The 22,102-nt window shown below is 35.0% G+C and overlaps 1 protein-coding gene across 3 annotated transcripts in view; it reads left to right on the top strand.

Annotated features, from left to right (window-relative positions):
• Positions 1–637: 637 nt before the first annotated feature.
• IFT88 (intraflagellar transport 88) overlaps positions 638–22,102 on the top strand; it is a 45,083-nt gene continuing 23,618 nt past the window's right edge. For 2 of the 3 annotated variants that reach the window (XR_008970957.1, XM_057399655.1), the window contains exons 1-17: positions 638–808; positions 1,808–1,870; positions 2,607–2,663; positions 4,026–4,079; positions 5,584–5,647; positions 5,724–5,793; positions 6,801–6,891; positions 8,053–8,151; positions 9,340–9,442; positions 10,089–10,203; positions 10,302–10,533; positions 12,142–12,212; positions 12,792–12,878; positions 15,923–16,022; positions 20,402–20,488; positions 21,204–21,390; positions 21,972–22,080. Coding sequence is in view for 2 of the 3 variants with exons in the window: in XM_057399655.1 (XP_057255638.1) it covers positions 704–808; positions 1,808–1,870; positions 2,607–2,663; positions 4,026–4,079; positions 5,584–5,647; positions 5,724–5,793; positions 6,801–6,891; positions 8,053–8,151; positions 9,340–9,442; positions 10,089–10,203; positions 10,302–10,533; positions 12,142–12,212; positions 12,792–12,878; positions 15,923–16,022; positions 20,402–20,488; positions 21,204–21,390; positions 21,972–22,080 (1,694 nt within the window). In the remaining variant the exon portion in view is untranslated. The remainder of the gene's footprint in view (positions 809–1,807; positions 1,871–2,606; positions 2,664–4,025; positions 4,080–5,583; positions 5,648–5,723; positions 5,794–6,800; positions 6,892–8,052; positions 8,152–9,339; positions 9,443–10,088; positions 10,204–10,301; positions 10,534–12,141; positions 12,213–12,791; positions 12,879–15,922; positions 16,023–20,401; positions 20,489–21,203; positions 21,391–21,971; positions 22,081–22,102) is intronic. The other variant, XM_057399654.1, reaches the window with a different exon arrangement.

The raw sequence follows: 22,102 nt of genomic DNA, 5'->3' as shown, positions 1-22,102 counted from the left end.
TCTAGATGAAACCAAATGTTGTCTTCTTAAGATTTTAATGAAAATAGGTAGCCAGTCAGAGAGACCTCCTTAGTGTCCTCAGTGGTGGAAAGACCACAAGGTGAATGCAGCTATAGTAGCTTATTTTGTAGCACACTAAAGTATTTGCGAAGAAAGACATTGGAACCCAGGCTCCTGGAATTCTAGTTCTTAAAAAATATTTGAATGGAAATGGGAAAATTATATGAAGAATGTTGTCTATAGAGAATAGCTGTGTCTGTGCTCATGTAAGAACAGATGAAGGAAGGAATTAATGTATGAAGCTGGAAGAGATGTGTTTCATTAGACTATTATGGCCCAATAAAGAAGGCAAACTTTAGGATACTAGAGAATTATCTTAAATCTGAATTATCTGAGAATGTAAAGATACTATTCTAAAAGTAATAGTTATTTGTTATGATGATTCAGTTTTAGTGATAAATATCTTTAAGACAATTTTTGTGACCTAGCAAAATATAGTTGTATGAAACGGTGCCATTTAATACTTTGTATAGGTAAATCCTAGTTGTTATGACTAGTCATAATTTATTTTTAATTTCAAAGACAGCAATTAAAAATTGAAATGCAGTTTGTACTCTTTTGAACTTGCAAGCCTGATTACTATTTCTGTTTCACATTTTAAAAGCTTTATATAAAACCACTGAGAGAATACTTGGCATGTTATATGTTTCACAGAAAAATGATGCAAAATGTGCATCTGGCTCCTGATGCTGATGAAGATGATCTGTATTCTGGCTACAATGATTATAATCCCACGTTTGACACAGAGGTAAAAATACTTGCTGTTTTCCACCTTTCCCATACATAGGATTTTACCTTCTAAGTACAAGATAAGGACATGTGGGGTATAGTAATGTAGAAGTGTACTAACTACTTTGAAGTGAAATTTTCTTTATTTAGCAAAAAATATATAAAGTTTCACAAGTCTTAAATAGTTATTTCTTTGGTAGTTTTCCATTCCAGCAAAATACCTGTGTATATCTTTATAGCAGATCTAACATACTATAATGGTTAGAATTTATGAAGTATAAAATCCTAGTTATTTGAAGGCCATATTCACATTCAGATGCTTTTGATGTGATGTTTCCCAGACAGCAGCAGCAAGTTTTGTGACAAGAGGCTATTTAACTGGTCAGTAGGTCATCAGTCTCTTACGGTCCTGCTGCTGAAGGAGGCAACTGTAGAGCAGAGTTCTGCAGGTCTCTGTGCAATCAGTAGAGCATCTGGGATAACTTAAGGTAACCCTGCAGACCACTTCCTGGTAACTGCTGGTGTAATGGAATTGGAACATCAGGGGAGTCATTCAGTCCAAACCCACTACTGTGCTCAAAGCAGGGCCAGTCTGGCAAGACTTGGCATCTTGTGTGAAATCCTAGTGCTAAATTCAGTGTGACCTGAGACGTGAGATCTCTTAATGTGTTTGCATGACAGATGTTAATATTAAAATGTAGAAATAGTGCTAGTAGTAAGCTTTTAGATGGAAATAAAATGTTACATTTCATCACTTAAGCTCTGCTTCTTCAGTGTGTTTTCATTTTTCAGAGAATAATGAGGTTTTATATTCAATGATCCAAAATACAAAAAAAAAAGTAGACAAAATAACATATATTGTCAGTAAAACCTGTCATTCAGTTATTTTCAGGTCAGGTATTTTTGGAAGAAGAGTTGGTTTTTTACCTATCTGCTTTCAGTAGTCCTAAGGTTCTGGAACTGTGGCTTTGGCTGTTGGGGGTTTTAAAAAGGTGTATTTTTTTTTTTTTTTTCCTAGGATTTAGAAAATGATGTAGCTTTTCAACAGGCAGCAAGAACGAGTCATGGTAGAAGACCCCCTGTAAGTACCTTTTAAAAAACATTGCAAGAGAGGAGACCTTTTCTAGAGGGCTAGCTAAAACTTTGACACTGATACAAATTTATTTTGGGAACCTATTAACTTTTTTTGTCTACTACTAACATGACGATACAGACTTCAGTTATTTATATGAAAAATAAGTAAAAAAATAGCAGAGCATGACTTCTGTTAAGTTCAGGGAGTAAGCTAGAGCAAACAAGGAATTTTCATTAAAAATACGTATTCTTGTTTGATAAAATAAGATAAAACCTTGTTAAAAAGCAAAGCAATACATTTTGAAAGGACTTTGTTTAATATTCTATATATAGAATTAGTAGCTCTGACATACAGTTAAGAGGCTGAGATGCATACTGAACAGTGGGATTTAGAAAACCATGTGTGATTATTCTGATTTTTTTTCTTCATATTCATGTAATTTACATTATTCTTTATTTTCATTTAGCTCTGATTTAATATCGCATCAGTTTTCAAAACCAAATCTAAAGTGCAGGTGCAAACTTTATAAGTATATGCTATATGTCTAAAGAAGAGCCGGAACTGTCTGATTAATATTGCTTCTTTGCCAGAATAATCTGTTGGTGAAATGAAAATCCTTTCTGTAATAATTGAAGCATTATTTCTATGAATTCACTATAGAAACTATATAGAAAGACTGAAAATTAACATATATGGTTGTTAATTGGTGGTGTTTCTTTGATTGTTTTTTTTCCCCACCCAGGGGACAGCCAAAATTCTTGGTACACCAACTTCAAGACCTTTAGCTACTGGATTTGGGGTAGGTTTTTGTTCTGTTGTGTTCTTAATGAAAATGAGGCATTTACCAGAAATGCCTTGCACAAATTGAGCTCTTTTTATATAAATACTTCCTTCAAGTGAGCCACATGTATTCATTGATTTTAATTCATTTGCAGCTCTACACTTGTAGAGTTACAAGTTGGTCATTACAAGGCAAGATCTCTGATTTTTTTAATTTTTATTTTAATTTTTTTTTCCCTCCCAAACCATACTGCATATCAACTTCTGTACTGTGTAAGGAAGTAGATTCCAAGATACTAACCTGGTTTTGTTGCAGGAAAGTTGTCTGGAAGTTAAGGTGAAATTAAGTCTTAAAAAATGTGGGCTTTGAAATCATCTCTAGTTTAATCAGGAAAAGTTGGTTATATACTTTGGTATACTTAATCTATTGTAACTCTTAAATAACTAGCTCATTAACCTGGTTTGTTGTGGAAATAGAAGTTATACACTAGTGGTATATCCACTATCCCTTATCCCAATAGATTTTAAACCTGTTAGGCAGTCTCAGTCAAGTTTGAAAAGACTGTGCTCTTAAATTCTTGTAAATTTTATGACAAGAAGGAACATCACATTGCTTTAGATCTCTTATGCAAGTTAGCTGGCTAACAACTTCAAGAACACCTGAATTCTGTAACTGAAATACAAACTTTACTTTGAACCTTCTGTTAATCTGCTCTGGATATATTCCTTTTTAAGTCTGCTTTTCCTTAGCAGTTGTGTTTGCAGATGTCTAGTGCAGTAACAGGAAAAGCTATCTTCTTAAAGGAGTGCACAAGAAGTCATCTCCTAAGGATAATAAAGATTGAGGTCATCTGCAGTGGTAGAGCCAGAAACCTCCAAAGCATTGTCCACTTCACAGTACTGCCTGTTTCACTCTGCAGATTTGCTTCTCCTGCATTACAGTCATTGTTAATACAGATTCAGCCTTAGCAGGAAAAACAGAACTCAGTCATGATGTGCGATGGATAGTGGGTAAAATAGTGAATCTGAGTGGGAATTAGGGGAATACTTTTTCACGGCCTGAAACAGCAAAAGTACTGCAAAGTACTGCTGCCTCGGATAAATTTCTGTATAAATTTTTTAAAAGGTCTGACAGAAATATCTAGGCATATAAAAAAGCAATATTGTTAATTTGTGCTAATGGAAGTGCTCAACATCTTTTAAGTCTGCCAGGCACTGGCAGTATATTGCATGTGGATAACATAAATGGGAACTTTTTTATGAACTTACGTGAGAGTTAAATGGACTTCTAAAACTCAATATTGAGAAGACCATACATAGCCTTTACAGCTTTCTAATCCTTTGTGAATGATAGTTTCAAACAATTTACTTATTTTTATAGTCAAAGGCAACCTTAACTTCATCTATGGGAAGACCAGTGACAGGAGCTATACAGGTAAAAAGTTTCAATATTTGCAATTTATATTGATTTGGAACAGTGAAGTTTTCTGTTAAATGTTTGGGTTTAATACAAGTATTAAAAAGGTTATTGAAATAATACCCGATTATTACAGTGTTTAATTAGTCCTTTTTCTTACTGTCAGAAAATGTGACGTTTGTGATGAGTATTTTATTTGAGAACAGGGTTGGAAGCAATACCAGTGTAGTGTTTTTAACACTTACTGACATGCAGTGAATATTTTTGCATTGAAATAGGAAAGAGATACATTCTGGCTTTCATGTTTTTCTTGGGTACTTATACTCTAATAAGAATCTGCTGCAATTTACCAATGACTTTCCCACCAACAAATTTAAGTATATTGACTTAATGTTAACTATATATACAGTCACTATATTCTTTTGTGTCAGCCCAAGAGGTAAACAGGAATTATCAGGGAGAATCAAGAGTAGAGCTACTCCCTGAAGGAAGGCAAGCCAGAAGCCTAGGTGAAAGTTGCATAGCCAGCAGTGCAGGGACCTCACCAGGTAGGACCCAGTTTCACAACACTTGAGCTAGGCAAGTAAGGTCCCCCCAGAAATGGTGTCAGTGTCCAACCAAAAGTCCAGAACGTAACACAGTAGCATGGTGATGAAGCAGGTCCAAGGTCAAGCAAAAAAGTCAGTGTATAGGCTAGGGTTAGGACCAATGATCACTGGTCAGATCCATAGTGACAGGGCAAGGCTAAGGTCAGTCCAGGAGGTCAGGTTGAAATCTGCACTGGGGGACTCTCTGGCCATGCATAGGAGTGGCTGATGTGGAAATAAGTAGTCTTCCAGCAAAGCTTGGGCAGGGGCTGAGGGATCAGGGTTGAGATTAGGCAAAGTTCCTGGACGTGTAGGTATGGTGTGTGGCATGAGGACCCCTGTGAGTCTGGTCCTGGCTGTTAAGGTCTTTACTAGTGCACTCAGTGTCCTGACAGGTAAGTTTAATAAACTAGTGTGGAGTGGGATCAGACACTGTTGTGTTGTAAGGCACTGTCTAGTAATAAGTTACAAATACCAAAAACTGGTTGGCTTGTGCCTCTCAGTTTAGATCAAGTAAAACATTCTGATCCATAGTCTTGTAGGATTCTCTTTATTGTCAATAAAAATGAAAAAAGCAACTGAGCTCTGAAACAGTGTGGCAGTAGGCTAGAGTACATTACAGATCTCAAGAGCAACAGTTTTTAAGAATGTTCTAAAAATTAAGGATGTTTGAAATAAAGTATTCTGAATACATATAAAATTGACATAATGTGTTCCCTTGTTGCAGTTTCCTGATAATGTTTGCTCCTCTACATTGGAGACAGTTACAATGTATAATATTTGAGAAATAAAAACATTTTAAAAATACTCAGTTTACTGAGGTGGTAACAACTGATTTTTGTATTTAAAGGTTTTGTAATATATAACTGATGTCTCTGCTGTCCACAGTCTATTTTTAGGAGGATTATTTTAATATGTCTTCCTCTTTATTTAAGGACAGCGTTGCTCGACCAATGACAGCAGTGCGTGCTGCAGGTTATACTAGGGCAGCTATGAGAGGTATGGTTTGTAGAAATCGCCAGCTGCCAGAGGGAGATGTTATTTTACAGTTTTCAGTACTATTTTCATTGTACAGGTTCTCCATTTGATCCTCTTGGTCAGGGAAGAGGTCCCGTTCCACCTCTGGAAGCAAAAAATGCAGACAGGTTTGTTCAGTCTTGCATTAAATTATTTCAGAGCATTAACAGCAACAAAAAATCAACTATGGGTAGAATTAGAATTTCACATCCATGTTTTCACATCCATTCACATCCAGACAGTTATGGAACTTCGAGGAGCAATATTCTTAAGTAAGTGAAACAGTGGGACAGACATTTATGCATGTGGTTAGCTGACTCAATGGCCCTGACTTTCAGGAATGTCCAATTCCAGTGACTTCTGGATCTGACTTTAGCTCAGCAGCCTGGACATAGTTGTTGCCACACAGTCGCTGTGATACTTATGTAGAATTGCAGAGGATAATGGAAAAGTATGTGAACACCATAATTCTTGCAGTTCTCTAGGAAGACCTTGGGAGAATTTGTGTGCTGTTTCTCCTGTTTCACTCTAACCTTAGCACTTGAGGTAAAACTTGCAGGCTGGTGCCAATGCAAATGTTCTGAGTGCAGTCAGATCAAGTCATTGAGCTTTTCAGTACAGGAGTTGTACTCCTCAAATATGGCTATATAGGAACAGGGAATCCTACTGAAATGTTCAGTTATTTAACTGAGAAAAAATTCCAGATAAATAACAACTTTTTAATAAAATCTCCATTTGCAAGTTTTACTTTAAAGTTATCTATGCAAATGAAAGTTCAAAGAATTGCCCTTTATACAATATTTCATTTCACTAAGTGTTGGATTTGAAAGGTTTACCGGCCCATGTTTGTTCTGTCATTACTTCTGAACAAATTGAGTCCATGAAATTTGCTTGTCTGTCTTATAAGAGGCTTTATTTTTTTCTTGTGTCTGTTTTCAGATTGAAAGTGTGTATGTAATATTTTCGGAGGATCTTCTCTGGGCATAATTTCACATTATATTTTCTTTGATGGGAGAACTGGTTAGCTGTGTTATGTGATACATCACTGTGTTATTTTGAGAATATCCTGTGTAAAAGCTTAGTGTGTACAGTTACATTACTGGTGTTAATCCTCTTATTGTTATTTTTATTTTAGTGCAGAAGAGAAGATTAGGCAGTTGGAAAAAAAAGTGAATGAACTGGTTGAAGAAAGCTGCATTGCCAACAGCTGTGGAGACTTGAAATTGGTAATTTTTCTGGATTTCCGTTTTGCTGTTATGGGAAGAACAATTTGTATAAATAGATGTTTCAAACTGACTTGGGTTCAAAGTTTCAAATTATTAAATCATCTGAATTGTAATTTATAATCCAGTGGTACCTTGTGTTGTCAAAAAAAGAAAGGTAGGAGCTGTATTTCTTATGTATATATTCATTAAGATTTCAGTGCTAGAAAAGCTCTCTTCCCCATAACCCCACTGACCTCTTCAGATGGGTCTGATCAGTTAGTCATAGTGGCACAGATTTGGCCAGTCTAATCTATGGGCTCTGTGGGAGTAGGCAGAATATCAGTTTTCCTGCCATCAAAGTTGCCAGCTCATTATCTATGAAACAGTCAAGTTGGACTTGCTTTCTATCATAAAGACTAAGAATCAAGCTATTGTTGATAGCAGTGAAGTAGTTCCTTCACTGCTACCTTCCAAATAGCAGTAGTGCTAGCCATTACTTTCTTGAACATTGCATGCCTGCAGAGGCAAACAGGACTGCTATTGGCCCGTGCAGACCCATAGCATTACTTGTACAAAGGGTCTTGACACCAATCTGCAGAAGATTATTATTGGATAAAATAATTATTTTGGAATTACTCTGATTGTAAACATACATGTGAAATACCACTTGCGGATAGATAAAAAAAGGGAAGCAATTTACCAATTAGTCAAAGTACATGTACAGCCTCCATTTGCATAACATGGAAGTTCACTTCCTGCCTTCACTTTCTTCTTTCCAACACCTGCATGCACTGGGATTCTGCAACTAAGGAAACATGCCAAGCCCAAGTGCTCCTTTGTTTTGGGGGGAGCATGGAGATGAGGGTGTGGGCTTGGTTGTTTAACGTTTGTGTGTGCTTTCTATGATTAAAACAAGTAAAATAATCTTTTAGGGTCACCATAATCTAGTTATTATGGTGTATATAGTTGTGACTATACTTGTCTAACATTAGCCAGCTAAGCAGACTTAGACAACTGTATGTCTCCTTATTGCTAATCAGCACCTTTCTCTGCGTTATTTTGCTACTTTTCAGGCATTGGGTATAGTCTGTGCATCTGAAGAAAATAGACAGGAGTATATTCTTTTCATACTTGTTTTGGGTTCATTCAAGGCATTGCTTATATTCTAGTGTTTTATTTAAGGCTCTGGAAAAAGCAAGAGAGGCCGGGAGAAAGGAAAGAGTATTGGTGAGACAACGTGAACAAGTTGCTTCTCCAGAAAACTTAGACCTCACTTACTCAGTAAGTGCTTAGAAATCTTCAGTGAATGAAAGGTCTTGGTAAAAAATGTTTCCTGAAGAGATGTTTCAGTGTTTCCTGAGTGTTTGTTTGCTGTAATGCTCCTAGCAGCATACCAGATCAGGTACAGTTTACATTTGGGGGTAGGAGAAGTTTATGAAGATAAAGTGAATGACTTCTTGAAATTAAAGAGTTATCATTGGATTGCAAAGATCCATTTATATCGAGTCTATGCCCCTGCAATCTCAAGTACCAGAGAAACCATGTAGTCAACATTAAGGGAAGAAGGATGCCCATGAATACCTGTTCCAGTTATCTACTTGAATGCAAAACATGTATACCAAAATATAACAGATGTAAATTCTGTACTTCAAAAATAAATAGTCTAGAAAATGTAACGTGACAGGAGAAGGAGAGATCAGCCACTGCATTTAACTTGAGCCATAAAGTGACAGAAAATAAATTATATGAAATAGGATATAGTAATATTCTTAAATCCTGAATCTTAAAGCAGGTATATAGATCTACATCCTGGTTTTCAAATGAATAGTAGACATTTTTAAGAAAAGAATACACCATACATAAAAATACTTAGGAAGAATTTAAAGTTGTACTGCAGGTAGTGCTCTAGGGACAATTGTTAATAATAAATGCACAGAATTAGGCAGACATAGTAATTCATTTTATGGTGAAGGTCAGAGTAAAGCTGGGTTAAAAAATGCAGAGATATTTTACCAGACACAAGCAGAACTTCTGATTTGAAACAGCAGTTTGAAAAAAATTCTTTCTTCATAAACTGAGTGACCACGGATAGTTGGACCATTTTCCACATTCGGAGTCATAAATTACCCGCAATCTCTGAAAATTACCTTGTATGGATGTTTTCTAATAAGTTTGCATTATAACATTGTGCTTACTTGGGTCTGAGGCCCACTTAGCATGACTTTTTAATGGTAGTTAAATTTAAGTACAAAATTGAAATAATTACTTAAAATAAGTGGATTTGAAACTTGTTTTCTCAATGTCAATGTACAAGAACAAAGGAGCATTAAAGATGGGAAGCTTAAAACTGGTAAAAGCAATACTTTTGCCAAGGTAAAATTAATTTAAAATGACCTATTATGAATTCATGTTTATTACTGTTGAGAGAACAACATATTTTCTTGTACCTATAATTGCGTTTTTCTGTAGGTTCTTTTAAATCTGGCCTGTCAGTATGCTGCTAATGGAATGTATGCTGAAGCACTGAATAGTTACCAAGTTATAGTGAAGAACAAGTTGTTCACCAGTGGAGGTAAGTTACGTTTCAAAGTGGATTAGAACTGGTAGTCAGACATTCAACATGACGACTTTGTCTGCATGGTGTTGACTCAGAGATCTTAGCTCTTGTATCTATCAAAGTGGATGACAGACACTCGTAATCTCTGATTTAGTATAATTTAATGTGGTTTTATTCTTAAAGTCATGAAGTCTTTCCTTTCCATAGGCTAAGATAAACCTAAAGACAAATACATAATTTTCTAACACCACACACTACATTGTGTGCTCAAATACTATTTTTTTTTTTTTCTCTTTTGACTCCGCTTTCATCTTCTGAAAGCTTTTAGTATTTTGCGCATCTTTGAGACTCCCATGGTGCACTTTTCTCAGAGATGCTCGTTTGCAGCTGTCTTCCTGGAGAGCACTATAAATAATCTCTACCACATCACTTAATTCACAATCAAAATCAGAACACAGTTCTTTTCCAGGTTTCATTACCGTGTCTCCCTCTGGGTGAAAATTCACAAGAGGCTGTTCTGTGCAGTGCTTCTTTAAAGGAACACTGGTACCCTATAATGCAGGCAAATTTGTTAAGTTGTTCTAGTCTGTCACTTTGAAACAATGTAAGAATGTTGTAATTATGTTTTAAAAGGCTGTAACTCATTGACCTCTTTTGATAGGTAGACTGAAGGTCAATATAGGAAATATATATTTAAAACAACGGAACTATTCCAAAGCTATTAAATTCTACCGTATGGCTCTAGACCAGATTCCTAGCGTCCACAAAGAGATGAGGTGAGTTACTGCTAGTAGGCATAGTTCTGGGTACAAGTTTTGGATACAGTATAATTTGATAGCTAAAAATATAACCTAATCCTGATTTCTTTACTTAGGATTAAAATAATGGAAAATATTGGAGTTGCATTTATTAAAACTGGCCAATACATTGATGCCATTTCTTCATTTGAACTTATAATGAGCATGTCCCCAAATCTGAAGACAGGCTTCAACTTGATCCTGTGTTATTTTGCTATTGGAAACTGTGAGCAAATGAAAAATGCCTTCCAAAAACTGATTGCAGTTCCCTGCGAAGTGAATTATGATGACAAATACATTTCACCAAGTGTAAGTTTGAACAAAATTAAACTATGTATGTTTGAATAAAACAAACTGTGTCTTTATATGGTAAATTGGCAGAAAGAGGGAGAGACATTGAATGCTTGGACTGTACTGAATATGTAAGTCGCTGTGTATTTATGTATCTAAAATAACTTTTTTTTTTACTAGCATGAACTTAGTGTGGCAGTACTGCTCAGAAGTGTAAAATAATGCTGGGAACATTCAAATCCTTTTTTCTTCAAAAGATAAAAATTATATACATAAAACTCACACCACACAATTGTCTTCATAATGAGTTTGTTGAAATTCATCTGGGCTGACTTACGTAGCTCTCTTACTGCTTTACTTCCTTTATTCATATAGAATTTTAATAAAATATTTATAAGTTAAAATAAGTTAAAATAAAATAAGTGAATTAATGAAAGTTATCACAAAATGAATGTTAATAAACTCGAAGTACCATAGTGTTATCTTACAGAAGAAAGTTCCATTAAAGTTCACAGGTGCTTATTTTAGTTTGTTAGACTTGGTTGGAAACCAATGTTCCTTTGTACCATGAAACCAGCAGCTCATGATGGTAAAGACAAGAAAACATAATTAATAGGTTTAGGGTCCCTCTTAGAATGGTCCTCTATGGAAAGATGGAGTCAAGCCCTCCATATTCTCTTAACAATCTTTCTTTTTTTCTCAGTGATGCAAAGCTTCCATTTTCAGTCCTAAAGATCAAAGATATAATTAGTCTTCAAACTATTTGCAGCTTAAGAGTAGCTGTTGCTTCCTATTGTCCTAGCGTAAGCAAATAAAGTTTAATAGATGTAGTATGTATATTAATATTAATAAATTTTCTTGTATGTTAATATATAGTGTATATCTATAAAATTTCTTCTATTAGAAGTTATGTAACAGTAAGGGTGATCAAACACTTAAATTAATTGAAGACTACATAAGATTTATCCATTGGAAGAAAGGCTTTAGACTGTAGAAGTTCTTTATAAGGATAGGCAAGCTATAGCTTTGAGATTCCAAGTTATGTATTTTGTTATGAAGAGGTTTAGAAGAGATCACAAAGTTTCTTTCTGGTTTTTATTTTGTATAAATCTATGATCTATCCTCAATAAATGAGGAAGGGGTGGCTCACAGAATACGTACATTAGTGCTTTTAGAAATAACTAAGATCTGTGATAGAAACCACAAGATGACTGTGATTTATTGTGATGAGAATGTAGCACAGGTCCTCACCTGCTAAATACCGCTGCAGTTCAGCAGATGCTTAAGGCTGCTCTTACTTCTAAGCATGTGAGTGTTCTCACTGTGATTTGCAGCCTTCCCAGTTTGATACACATGACATTAACTACACCTAGTAACAACCCTAATGTGAGTTATGACCACATACATGAGCAGGAAAACAGGATTAAAGTAGTTGTAATGCCAAATTTCAGATTTGGGAGTTAGAAAACTACTTCAAACTGAAGCTAGCTTTTTAAAATGTGAGAAGTACTAAGTAACACTATAGACTATGTAATTTGCATCGATTTATGTTTAGTCATATTTTCTATAATATATTTAAAATGCATGTATCCTGCTGTAATTTGCTATTGCTTTGTTTTCCTCCAGGATGATCCACATACAAACCTACTGATCGAAGCTATTAAAAATGACAGCTTAGGACAAATGGAACGTGAGAGGTAATGGTGGAGTCTGTTCTTTGTTGACTGAAGCCATGGATTTTAGCTCATAAAAGTATTATCAGTCTTCTCAGGTGTCCGCAACTCTTGTTATAAAAGTGTCCTTGTAATTCTTAGAAAAGAGCATGCTTGGAAGAAGTGGTTGGATCACTCAGTTTAGTGTACTGCACTAAAGTAGAAGATCTACCCCAAATTACTTAAAACTTGCAGCATTGTTTTGGTGTGGGTTTTTTTTTTTCTTGCTTGTGGGGGGTTTTGGTTTTTGTTGGTTTTTTTTTTTTCGGTGGTTTAAGGGTATTTTGTGTGTTGTGTTATGGGTTGGTTGTTTTTTTGTAGATACAGCTACAGTGTGCAGTGAAAGGAAAACAGAAAAACAGGGAGCTTTATGAAGATACAGGACAGTAGCAGGGGACTGGTTAGATTATCTTCTAAGATTGTCCTAAGTACAGGAAGAAGCAAGAACAAGACTTGATTATTTTTTCTATGCATGTATTTGAAATGGTGACATGTTTGTGTGTTGTTTTCTGGGTTTTTTTTGGTGGGTTTGTTTTGTTTGTTTTTTTTCTCGTTTTTTCTCAGGAAATCCATGGCAGAGGAATACATCATGACAGCTGCTAAACTCATTGCACCAGTAATTGAGACATCTTTTGCAGTGGGCTATGACTGGTAAGAGTCAAGTGGGGCTTTTTTTTTTGTCTGAACTATATGCCAGTCTCTCTATATGCTGGCTATGAAACCAGATTCACAAACAAACAGCCTGAGAAGCATAGTTTGCTTCACATCTCATAGTGTCCAGCCTGTTTTCAGTTTGCTTCCATAATGCTGTGGAGAAGAGCAAACCATAGCATTAGAGTCTATTCTGTGTTAAAAATAAATTTCATTTATTACTGAAACTCAGCTATTAATCATACATTTCGAACTGTTCTGTATTAGCACAAAAAGAGCTTCTTAAAGTTCAATTGAATTTGAAAAAATAATTTGAGTACTAAAGAACTTTTAAAAGTCTCCATAGGCAAATGCTATGAATAAGGCAACAATTGCTACTCTTTGCTGTAAGTTTGAAGATAGCATAATGAAGACTTGGGGGACTTAGAAGTTTTTGTTACTCCATAGAGCCATTATATAAAACACTGTAATCTAAATATTATTAGAAAGGGTTGTTTGCATTTCATTTATAAACTTAATGTTTATAAATATAAACTTAATCTATAGTTTCCTAAACACTTATACAAGTGTATACAGTGTTAGGTTGGTGATACAGCTTACCATTTTGACTTCTGAATCCACTCAATTTTTCAATTTACAGCTTAGCTTTTGCTTTCTGTTGTATTTCCTACAGCAGACTACTCTTTTCTTTGACGCAAAACCAAACAGACACAATTCTTGTTAATAAAACTGATTAAAATAATTTTTCAGGATTTATTTTTAATTAGTATTTCCTTTTCTATTATAAGGACTTTAATATGTTAGTATTTTTAATAATAATATTGGAAAATAACATGTACACAAATGAATGTTGTGTATCTGCAGCCACGGCATTACTAAAAGGTATGCCCAGTGTTTGGGAAATGAAGGAAATTTGGTGGGGAAGGAGAATTTTACTTGGTTTTTCAGTGTTATTTGTTTTTTTTGTTCATAATCTTTTGGTTGGTTGGTTGGTTGATTTTTTTTTTTTTTTTTTTTTTTTTTTCTTTCTCAGGATTATTTTAAAATTTTGCAGATCCTATAATTATAATTAACCAATAAAGCTGTTGATACTAACATGAAATAATCTCTGACACAGGCGTGTAGTCTTCTAGAGTCCACAAGGTGGTGTTTGATGTTTTAATAATCATAGAATCATAGAATAGTTAGGGTTGGAAAGGACCTTAAGATCATCTACTTCCAATCCCCCTGCCATGGGCAGGGACACCTTCCACTAAACCGTGCCACTCAAGGCTTTGTCCAACCTGGTCTTGAACACTGCCAGGGATGGAGCATTCACAGCCTCCCTGGGCAACCCATTCCAGTGCCTCACCACCCTCACAGGAAAGAATTTCTTCCTGATATCCAGTCTGAACTTCTCCTGTTTAAGTTTTAATCTGTTACCCCTTGTCCTGTCACTACAGTCCCTAATGGAGAGTCCCTCCCCCCCCCCCCCCCCCCCCCCCCCAGGCCCCCTTCAGATAATCTTATAATTTCCCTACTTCTGCCATTCTGATTTATGAGAATTCAAACAGTACATTTTGTGAAAATCAGCTTGCTGCTTTATAACTTGTTAGCATGAGGAAGTCAGATTTATTTGCTCTGTATTTTGTTTTTTGTTCACGAAAACTGGAAAAGGATGTTAGATACTAAGCTTCCATAGTGCTATCCACAAAATATTTGGCATGAAGTAAACCACTATGATATCTGTTCTGGCTGACTAAAGAACTTCTGGTGAGATGTGTGGGATTGTTTTGTGTGTATCAGGACAGATTTACTCTGTTCTTCTAAGTGGAGATACTCAAGCCCAGTGAAGAAATACAATTAGCAGCATGAGCTTAGTTCCAAATACTGCACATTGTTATGAGTCCTTGAGTATTAAATGTGCTTTTAATTAGATTAATTTTATTTCCAAAAATAAAGTGAGGAAAAATTATCTTTGGATTTCATAAATTCTTACTTAAAATGTGACAATATTCTGTCATATTCTGCAAGGAACAGTTGGATAATTAGATGTCACTGCATTTTATGGTTAAAAGATGTTAACAGTAACAGCTGAAAACTGTTTTATGAATTTTATTGCAGATTTTATAGAAATTGCTTTTTTTGTCTTTTGATGTCCAACATCAAAAGGCAGTTCTATACTCTGTGCAGAGACTGTCCCTGTGCTAACCCAATTCCAGCAGCAGGCAGTTTTCTAAATTAAACTTGCGGGCAAATTAGCCAACTATTGGAAGAAAGGAAGGTGGCTTTCCACCACTTAAAAAAAAATTAAAAAATGTGAAAGGGATTAAAGAAGCATCCCACAAAGTTGTTCTTAATTCCACAAAGTGTGTTTAATTCCAGTTTGGGAAAACAGTATATGTCTACAATAAATAAAGTTCATGCTTCAAACGACTAGGCAATTTTAAAGTACACCACATCAGGCCCTGGAAGATGGTGTTTGTGAATGAACATGTGAACTATCTGCTGTGTGCTGTTCTGCCCTCATTTTGCATAAGACCGTAAGCCAAAAGTAACTGGGGGATAACTAGGAAGAGGCTTATTATTATGACCTTATTATTGTTATTATTATGTAGCTTAAGGACGCAATCTGCAGTCTCTGGCTTTGTCCACCATGTTGTTTTATGGGCTTGGAAGGATATGCAACAGGATATAAGGTTTGAAAAATGAACTCACGGAATGTATCCAAAGAATATGGTTTGAAAAATCATCTTAGTCAGTATCTGACACCAGGTATCCCTCAGTGGTGGAATATAGCATGATATTTAGGCAACTGACAAAAAAAAAACAACCCAGAGTGCAGAGATTGTGTTCTTAAGGTAGGTTAGGGGAATAAAATGGGGCTTGTTTTTTGTTTTGTTGCATTTTTTTTCACATATTTTTACTCAAAGTGCTCTTTGCCTCATTGAAGAAGGAATAGTTAGAAACAACTCATTTTGGAAAACAAATTGGCTGTAAAAGTCTGTAACTTAAGGTGGTGTTTGCACAGATGCATTTTGATAATGGGTTTCTTTCTGTTTCAGGTGTGTTGAAGCAGTAAAAACTTCCCAGTATGTTGAGTTAGCCAATGACCTGGAAATAAATAAAGCCACTACTTACTTGAGGCAGCAGGATTTTAAACAGGTATAGTAGCTTTTCACATTACTACTTTTTAATACTGTATTGGCAAAGATACCTTTCTTAGCCATTGCATATTTTTCAGGAAGGGAGGAATTGTTTATACGAACATAATAATCAGATTAATGCTGCACAGTAAAATAACTGTAAAAGCACTGGCAAAAGATGAGTTTTATCTAAATGAAATTTCTGCCACAGAAGTTACAGTGAATGCAATTCATGTCAAAATTGAGATGCCTAAAGTTAATTATCTTCCTTGGGTGTCCAAGCTGTCATCACAGTTAATAGAGCTGTAGTCAGTACAGTCAATAGAGCCTAGAAGGCATGTTGCTAATCAATGTGGAAGTGTTTTTATTGGTGTGAACTGAATCTTTCTCTCAGTTAGCTTGACTATAGTACCAAAATATATGCAGATGCACTTCGTAAGTATTTTTTAGGTTACAGAATTCTCACTGCTACATATGTACTATAGCATTCCTTAAAATATTATAATCTGACCTTGAACTTGTCAGCTCTCCTATACTTCCATTGAAATATGAACATGAATTAAATTCAGCATCTGCTCAGGAGCTTGGACAGTTCTGCATCTTTTATGAAAGATTGGCCCCCTGGAAAGCAGAGGGCTAGGATGAATCACTGTTAATGAAAAGATATATAGCAGCTTAAGCCACAGTGTCTATTAGCAAATGAGGGCGGTCATAGGAAAGATATGGTGTTGATACTTTCAAGTAAAAGTATAGGTCATTGCTCAAAACTCATTAACTGTTCAGACAATAGATCCACCAAAATCTTTGTGATTTTTGCAGTTTTTATCATGCATATTATTACATGTTCTCTCTTCATTATTTTGTTGTATTTTAAAATATACATGTGAAGTATCTTTTGGCTATGTTGAAATTACTTATGTATGTTTATGTAGGTAAGACCTATTTCTTCAACTGGCTGTCCAGTCATTAATTAGAGGCATTTCTGTGAATGAATTTTATGATGAACTGCCTTCCCCAATCTCCTGCTAATAAGTACATCATGCTGTTAACTGTAACTTCCCTTTTCTATGCATATAAATTGCGAATGTATGCACATAAATTAATACCACAATTTACCATGGTATTATCTAGTTTTTGGTACTATACAGGAGAATGTGCAGTTTTCTTTTAAGGTTTTTCTTTTAAGACAAATGTATTTTTTTGCTCTTCATCAATTTTTTATAACTTATAATGCCAGGTTTTCATCAAAACTCTCATGGGATTTTTTTAATTGTTTTTGTGTGTGTGAAAAAATTTTTGGTTTGAAATGGGAGCAGTTGAAAAAAAACATCTGAACAAAAAGCTCAGATATCTGAAGTATTTGCTCAATTTCCTTCCAACATGCACTGTTCAGTACATTTGATAATAGTAGTGGATAAATAAGAAATATAGCACCCCCTGGGTTTGCAGGTGTGGAAGGAAGTATGAGAGCTCATGTACAGCAAAATTACAGCTGAAGCTGAATATCTCTCATCTTCTTAATCCCTAACCTTTCCATAGCTTGGAGGGCTGCACACAAAGCTATTTGTTTAACTTTAGGCTGTTTTTCCTTATCATATTTAAGCTCTTCTGGTTTTCTGAGCAGCTCTTTCTTCTGCTGTCTGTCTTGTCCTCTTTTTCCTTCCCTGTAGATACAGCAAGAGAGTTATCCTTTATTATACTGCATGTCTGACTGATAGCTTTTCTGTGATCAGGAAGCAGTTTGAGAGTTTGGAAAATTTGGGAAAAATCTAGTAGCCTTATTGATGATAACTTTTGAAGGGTGAGAGTGTTACAACTAGGTAAACAGTTATCTCAAGAATTTACTGTTCTGATGGTAATTCTTTGCAATTTCCAGTTAGTATCCAGCATAGGTTAAAAAACCAAACTAAAACCAACAATGAAAAAAATCCCTAACAGAGGTAAAATGAGATACAGAGATTGTTGGTGATGTTTCTGTGGAGTACTGTATTGGAGGAAGAGGGAAAGGTGTTGGAAGTCAGGAGTAAGTGGAGGAGATGCTCTTTTAATTTGATTATGTGATAGAAGACTTTCACCTGCACTGAAACTACTTTAATATTGGAGTGGGACTGCAGAATGGTGATTGCAGTGTTTTGGGTTTTTTTTTGTTCTAATACAACTGCAGCTGCCACTTGTATTCATTCTGTCTGTCTATTGTTCATATACTTACTAACTCACCACCTGCTCAACACACCTTTGGCTGAAGAACAAGAATGGAAACTTCGTGAAGTACTCGGTTTCAAGGTTGAAAGTTTGATTGTGTTTTGAAAAAAAGAACTAAAATAGATTTCTGCTGTAACTGTAATGGGCTTAACTATGTGCTTATCATAATGAATATGATATTTGAAAACAGTCCTAGCAAAAAAAGTGGAAATTACCATAATATATCTAGATTGTATTTTATTAGTAAGTAGGTTTGTGTATTAGATGTTGACTGTTTTTTTAATTTCAAATAAAAACTTTGAAAATTAATTTAAAAGCAAAATTCTGCAGGTTAGCCATGCAACTCCCTATTATCTCTTGCAGACCCTGCTTGGGTCAGGCAGGCTGCTTTGAAGTTTAACTTCTGTAAGCAAATGATTTAGGTACATTGGAAACATGTCACAAAGAATAATTTGGACAGTCTGTGTTTTGCTTCTTGAATCTAATTGTTATTCTTGGGATTAAAAATTTAGAAGTTATTTATAAAAATATAAATTTAGCTGATGATACAGTGAGAACATTTCTACTTTGCAAGAGCAAAAGGAATATTGCTATGGATTTTCATCCTGGGGCTCATAATTACTGAAACGGTTCAAGGGACCTGTAACTTAATTTGCTATTAAGTGAATAGAGTTCAGAGACATACAAACTTTTCATTATACATGAAAAAGAGATTACTTCCACTCTAATCTTTATTGTCAAAGGTGCCATTTAGCAGTCAAAGCAAAGGTTAACAAATCAGGACAATGGGAAATAGCTTTTCAGAAAGCCTTTGAACTATATATATAGTTCTAAATTTACTAAAAATTAATTCCATGAAGAACTGAATCTTTTCTTAAGAATAGAGTATCTCAGCTATAGTAGTCTTCCATCTGTAAGTATTTGGAACCATTCCTTTCTGGGAGAAAGTCACAAATACATGTAAGTTAACATTATTACAGTGAAGTCTTAGATTTCAGAGACCACAAAATCTAGAGCCTAACTTTTAAATGCTCTTTTTATTGCAATTGGTCTATTTCTTTACAGAATTTACTATTCTTAGGAGAATATTATAATCTTTAGTAGTACATAGTTCTTGGGTAGAATGTAGTTGACCAAATCAATGAACTACATCTAGCTGTATATACTTCGTCATTTTACACCTCTTTAGTACAGTCCTGGGTTTTGTGTAAAGTAGCTGTAAAAACAGTATGTGTGGCAGTCAGTTAAGATTTGTTTCCTTTGTTTGTGTTGTCATTCCACATACAGTATCATGCCTTCACTTTGATATGTAAACAGCAGCTTTAGGTTTCATGTAAAGGAAGAAGGAAGCTTTTTGAATTGCTAATGTTGATGGCTAAACTGAAGTTGCCACATCTGTGCTGTAATAGATGATGGAATTGGGCTCACTGTGATATTCTAACAGTTTGTGTACTTAATATAAATATTTAGTGTAGAAAGGCCAGACTTTCTTAATGTAGTCTGCAATTACAAATGTTATCACATAGTCAATGAAAAAAGCTGCCTTTTATTTCAAAGCTTCTTTGATGGTTTATTAGCTACAAATTTGTTTACTTTTTGTCCACAAGCTTCTTTATTTTGAAGTTTATGAAATTTAGTTTTCATGTAAAAGTGTTTTAAAACGAATCTTCTGATCTCAGTCTCCACGTTTGAGTACTTCCTGAGCTTAGACAGGTGTCGTCATCGTATTAAAAGAAACAACTGCAAATTGAAATCCAATCCTACAGTCTTACATATTTTATATAGTGTGTACATTTTTGACTTTTTAATAAGAGTTTTAATGTCAATGCTTTCGTGTTCACTTAGAGAGTTATGAGAATTTTAATTAGTTGACTAGATTAAATGCAATATAAACTTGTATTTTGTATGTGTAGAATTGTCAGATACCTGTACACTTCAAGGTAGCCATATCTAATCTAAATTTTGAAGTAGTAATAAATAGCCAATACTTTTGGAATTTTGTGACCAAGCTTGTGTTTACTACAGATATATTTCTGTGTATACATGCTTACAAGAGTGTGTTACAAGCTCTAGTAATTATCATGTGTGTGGGTTGATAATCTTTGCTGTTACTGGCAAGTTTATGAATGTTTTCTGACAGAACTTAGCTATAAGTTTGCTTCAGTGAGAAGTAAGTTGTTTCCAAATTACTTCTAGGCACTGGAGACTTTAAAAATGTTCGAGCAAAAGGATAGCAATGTAAAGAGTGCAGCGGCAACAAACCTTTCATTCCTTTATTATTTGGTAAGTGTTTGATTTAACAAAACCAGTAAAGAGCTACAGTTTATGTAGCAACTTCTGTATGTTTGTAGCAATTTTTCTGTCTTTGAATCTCTGTAAACAACAAGAATCTGTATGTAGAGGAGTTAACTCTGGAACACCAGTTCTGGCTGTAGTTTTAAGTTTGGAACATGTCCTTTGTATCCTGTTGCTGGGAGGAAGAGTGAGTTTAAGCCCCAGGCCCCAGAAGTATGCCTGCAGTGTGATTTGTGTAGAGGCATAGCAGCTGCATTTAAAATTCAGGTCCTGAAGACCCTGGCTGAACTTCAGGAACACGTGAAATATGTAGCTATGTAGCCTAGGCAGGTGTGATTGTGTATGAAGTTTATAGAATATGGGAATTTATTTTGATGTGTTTTTTTTGTGTGGTGGGCTGTTTTGATTTTGGTTTTGCTGTGAGTGTGGTTTTTTGTTTTTTGTTTTTTTTAATAGAAATACTGCTTTGTTGCAAAGAAAACTGATTGGGACAAAACACGTCTTGTGTTCTCATCTTAAGTTCTCTGAAACTAGAAAGAGATGATCTGGCTTATGCAAATACATATGGAATATTTTAGGACTGAAGAATGTATTATTTTTTCTTTATCCTCAATCTTCTGAAATTCCACCAAGTGTAAGAAGACACAGCTGTAAGAAAATTGACTGTCAAATGATTAATACAATGTTTGTTTTGTTCATGTAGGAGAATGAATTGGCACAAGCAGCTAACTATGCAGATTTAGCTGTAATTTCTGATAGGTACAATCCAGCAGCTCTAACTAACAAAGGAAATACTATTTTTGCAAAAGGAGACTATGAAAAAGCAGCTGAGTTTTATAAGGAAGCTCTCGGGAATGATTCCTCATGCACTGAAGCGCTCTATAATCTTGGTAAGCCAAAAGTGCTTTTAGGATTTAGATTTGTCTATAAGTAACACTAGTGTTTCTAAGAATCTGGCTTTCAAAGTTTTCTTGTGTAGAAATACATACTAATTATTATTGCTTTACTCAGTAATTTATGTTATAGCAAGGTGTTAATTTGTACTTCCTATCTCTTCTGCCAAGAAAAAAGTATTAACAACATCAACTAGTAACTGCAGCTGATTAACTCACTTTGAAGATAAAAATTTCTACTATCAACTAAAAATACACCAGTTTTAGCATTAAGTGATCAGTCATTCCCCTGTAAAAGCACTCCCTCTGCTTCCCTCGCTCATCTTGTTAAAAAAGCATGATTGCATATGTTCTTGGTCTTTGATAACGTTTGTGTTCCTTGTGTTTATCAGTTTGGTAAGTCGTACTAGCTAGTAAGAAATGTAAGCATGGCTCTTACAAATAAAAGTCCATCAATGCCAAGGCAGTTATGCTACTCGCGTGTTCCTATTGCATTTTTCTTGGTTATTCTGTCAGTTAATATGCTAAAGTCATCTTTTTTTCTTTGCAATAGTATCATAACCTTTTATTTTTTTTAGGTTTAACATACAAGAAGTTAAACAGAATAGATGAAGCTTTGGATTGTTTTCTGAAACTCCATGCAATCCTTCGAAATAGTGCGCAAGTCCTTCACCAGATAGCAAACATGTATCTTTTTCTGGATTATGAT

This window comes from Pezoporus wallicus, unplaced genomic scaffold, assembly GCF_028554395.1.
Source record: "Pezoporus wallicus isolate ANWC-B61680 ecotype Strahan unplaced genomic scaffold, APGP_CSIRO_Pwel_v1 scaffold_6446, whole genome shotgun sequence".
Lineage (NCBI taxonomy): Eukaryota > Metazoa > Chordata > Aves > Psittaciformes > Psittacidae > Pezoporus > Pezoporus wallicus.
The sequence above is the reverse complement of the archived record's forward strand: the minus strand, read 5'-3'. Positions and strand labels throughout refer to the sequence as shown.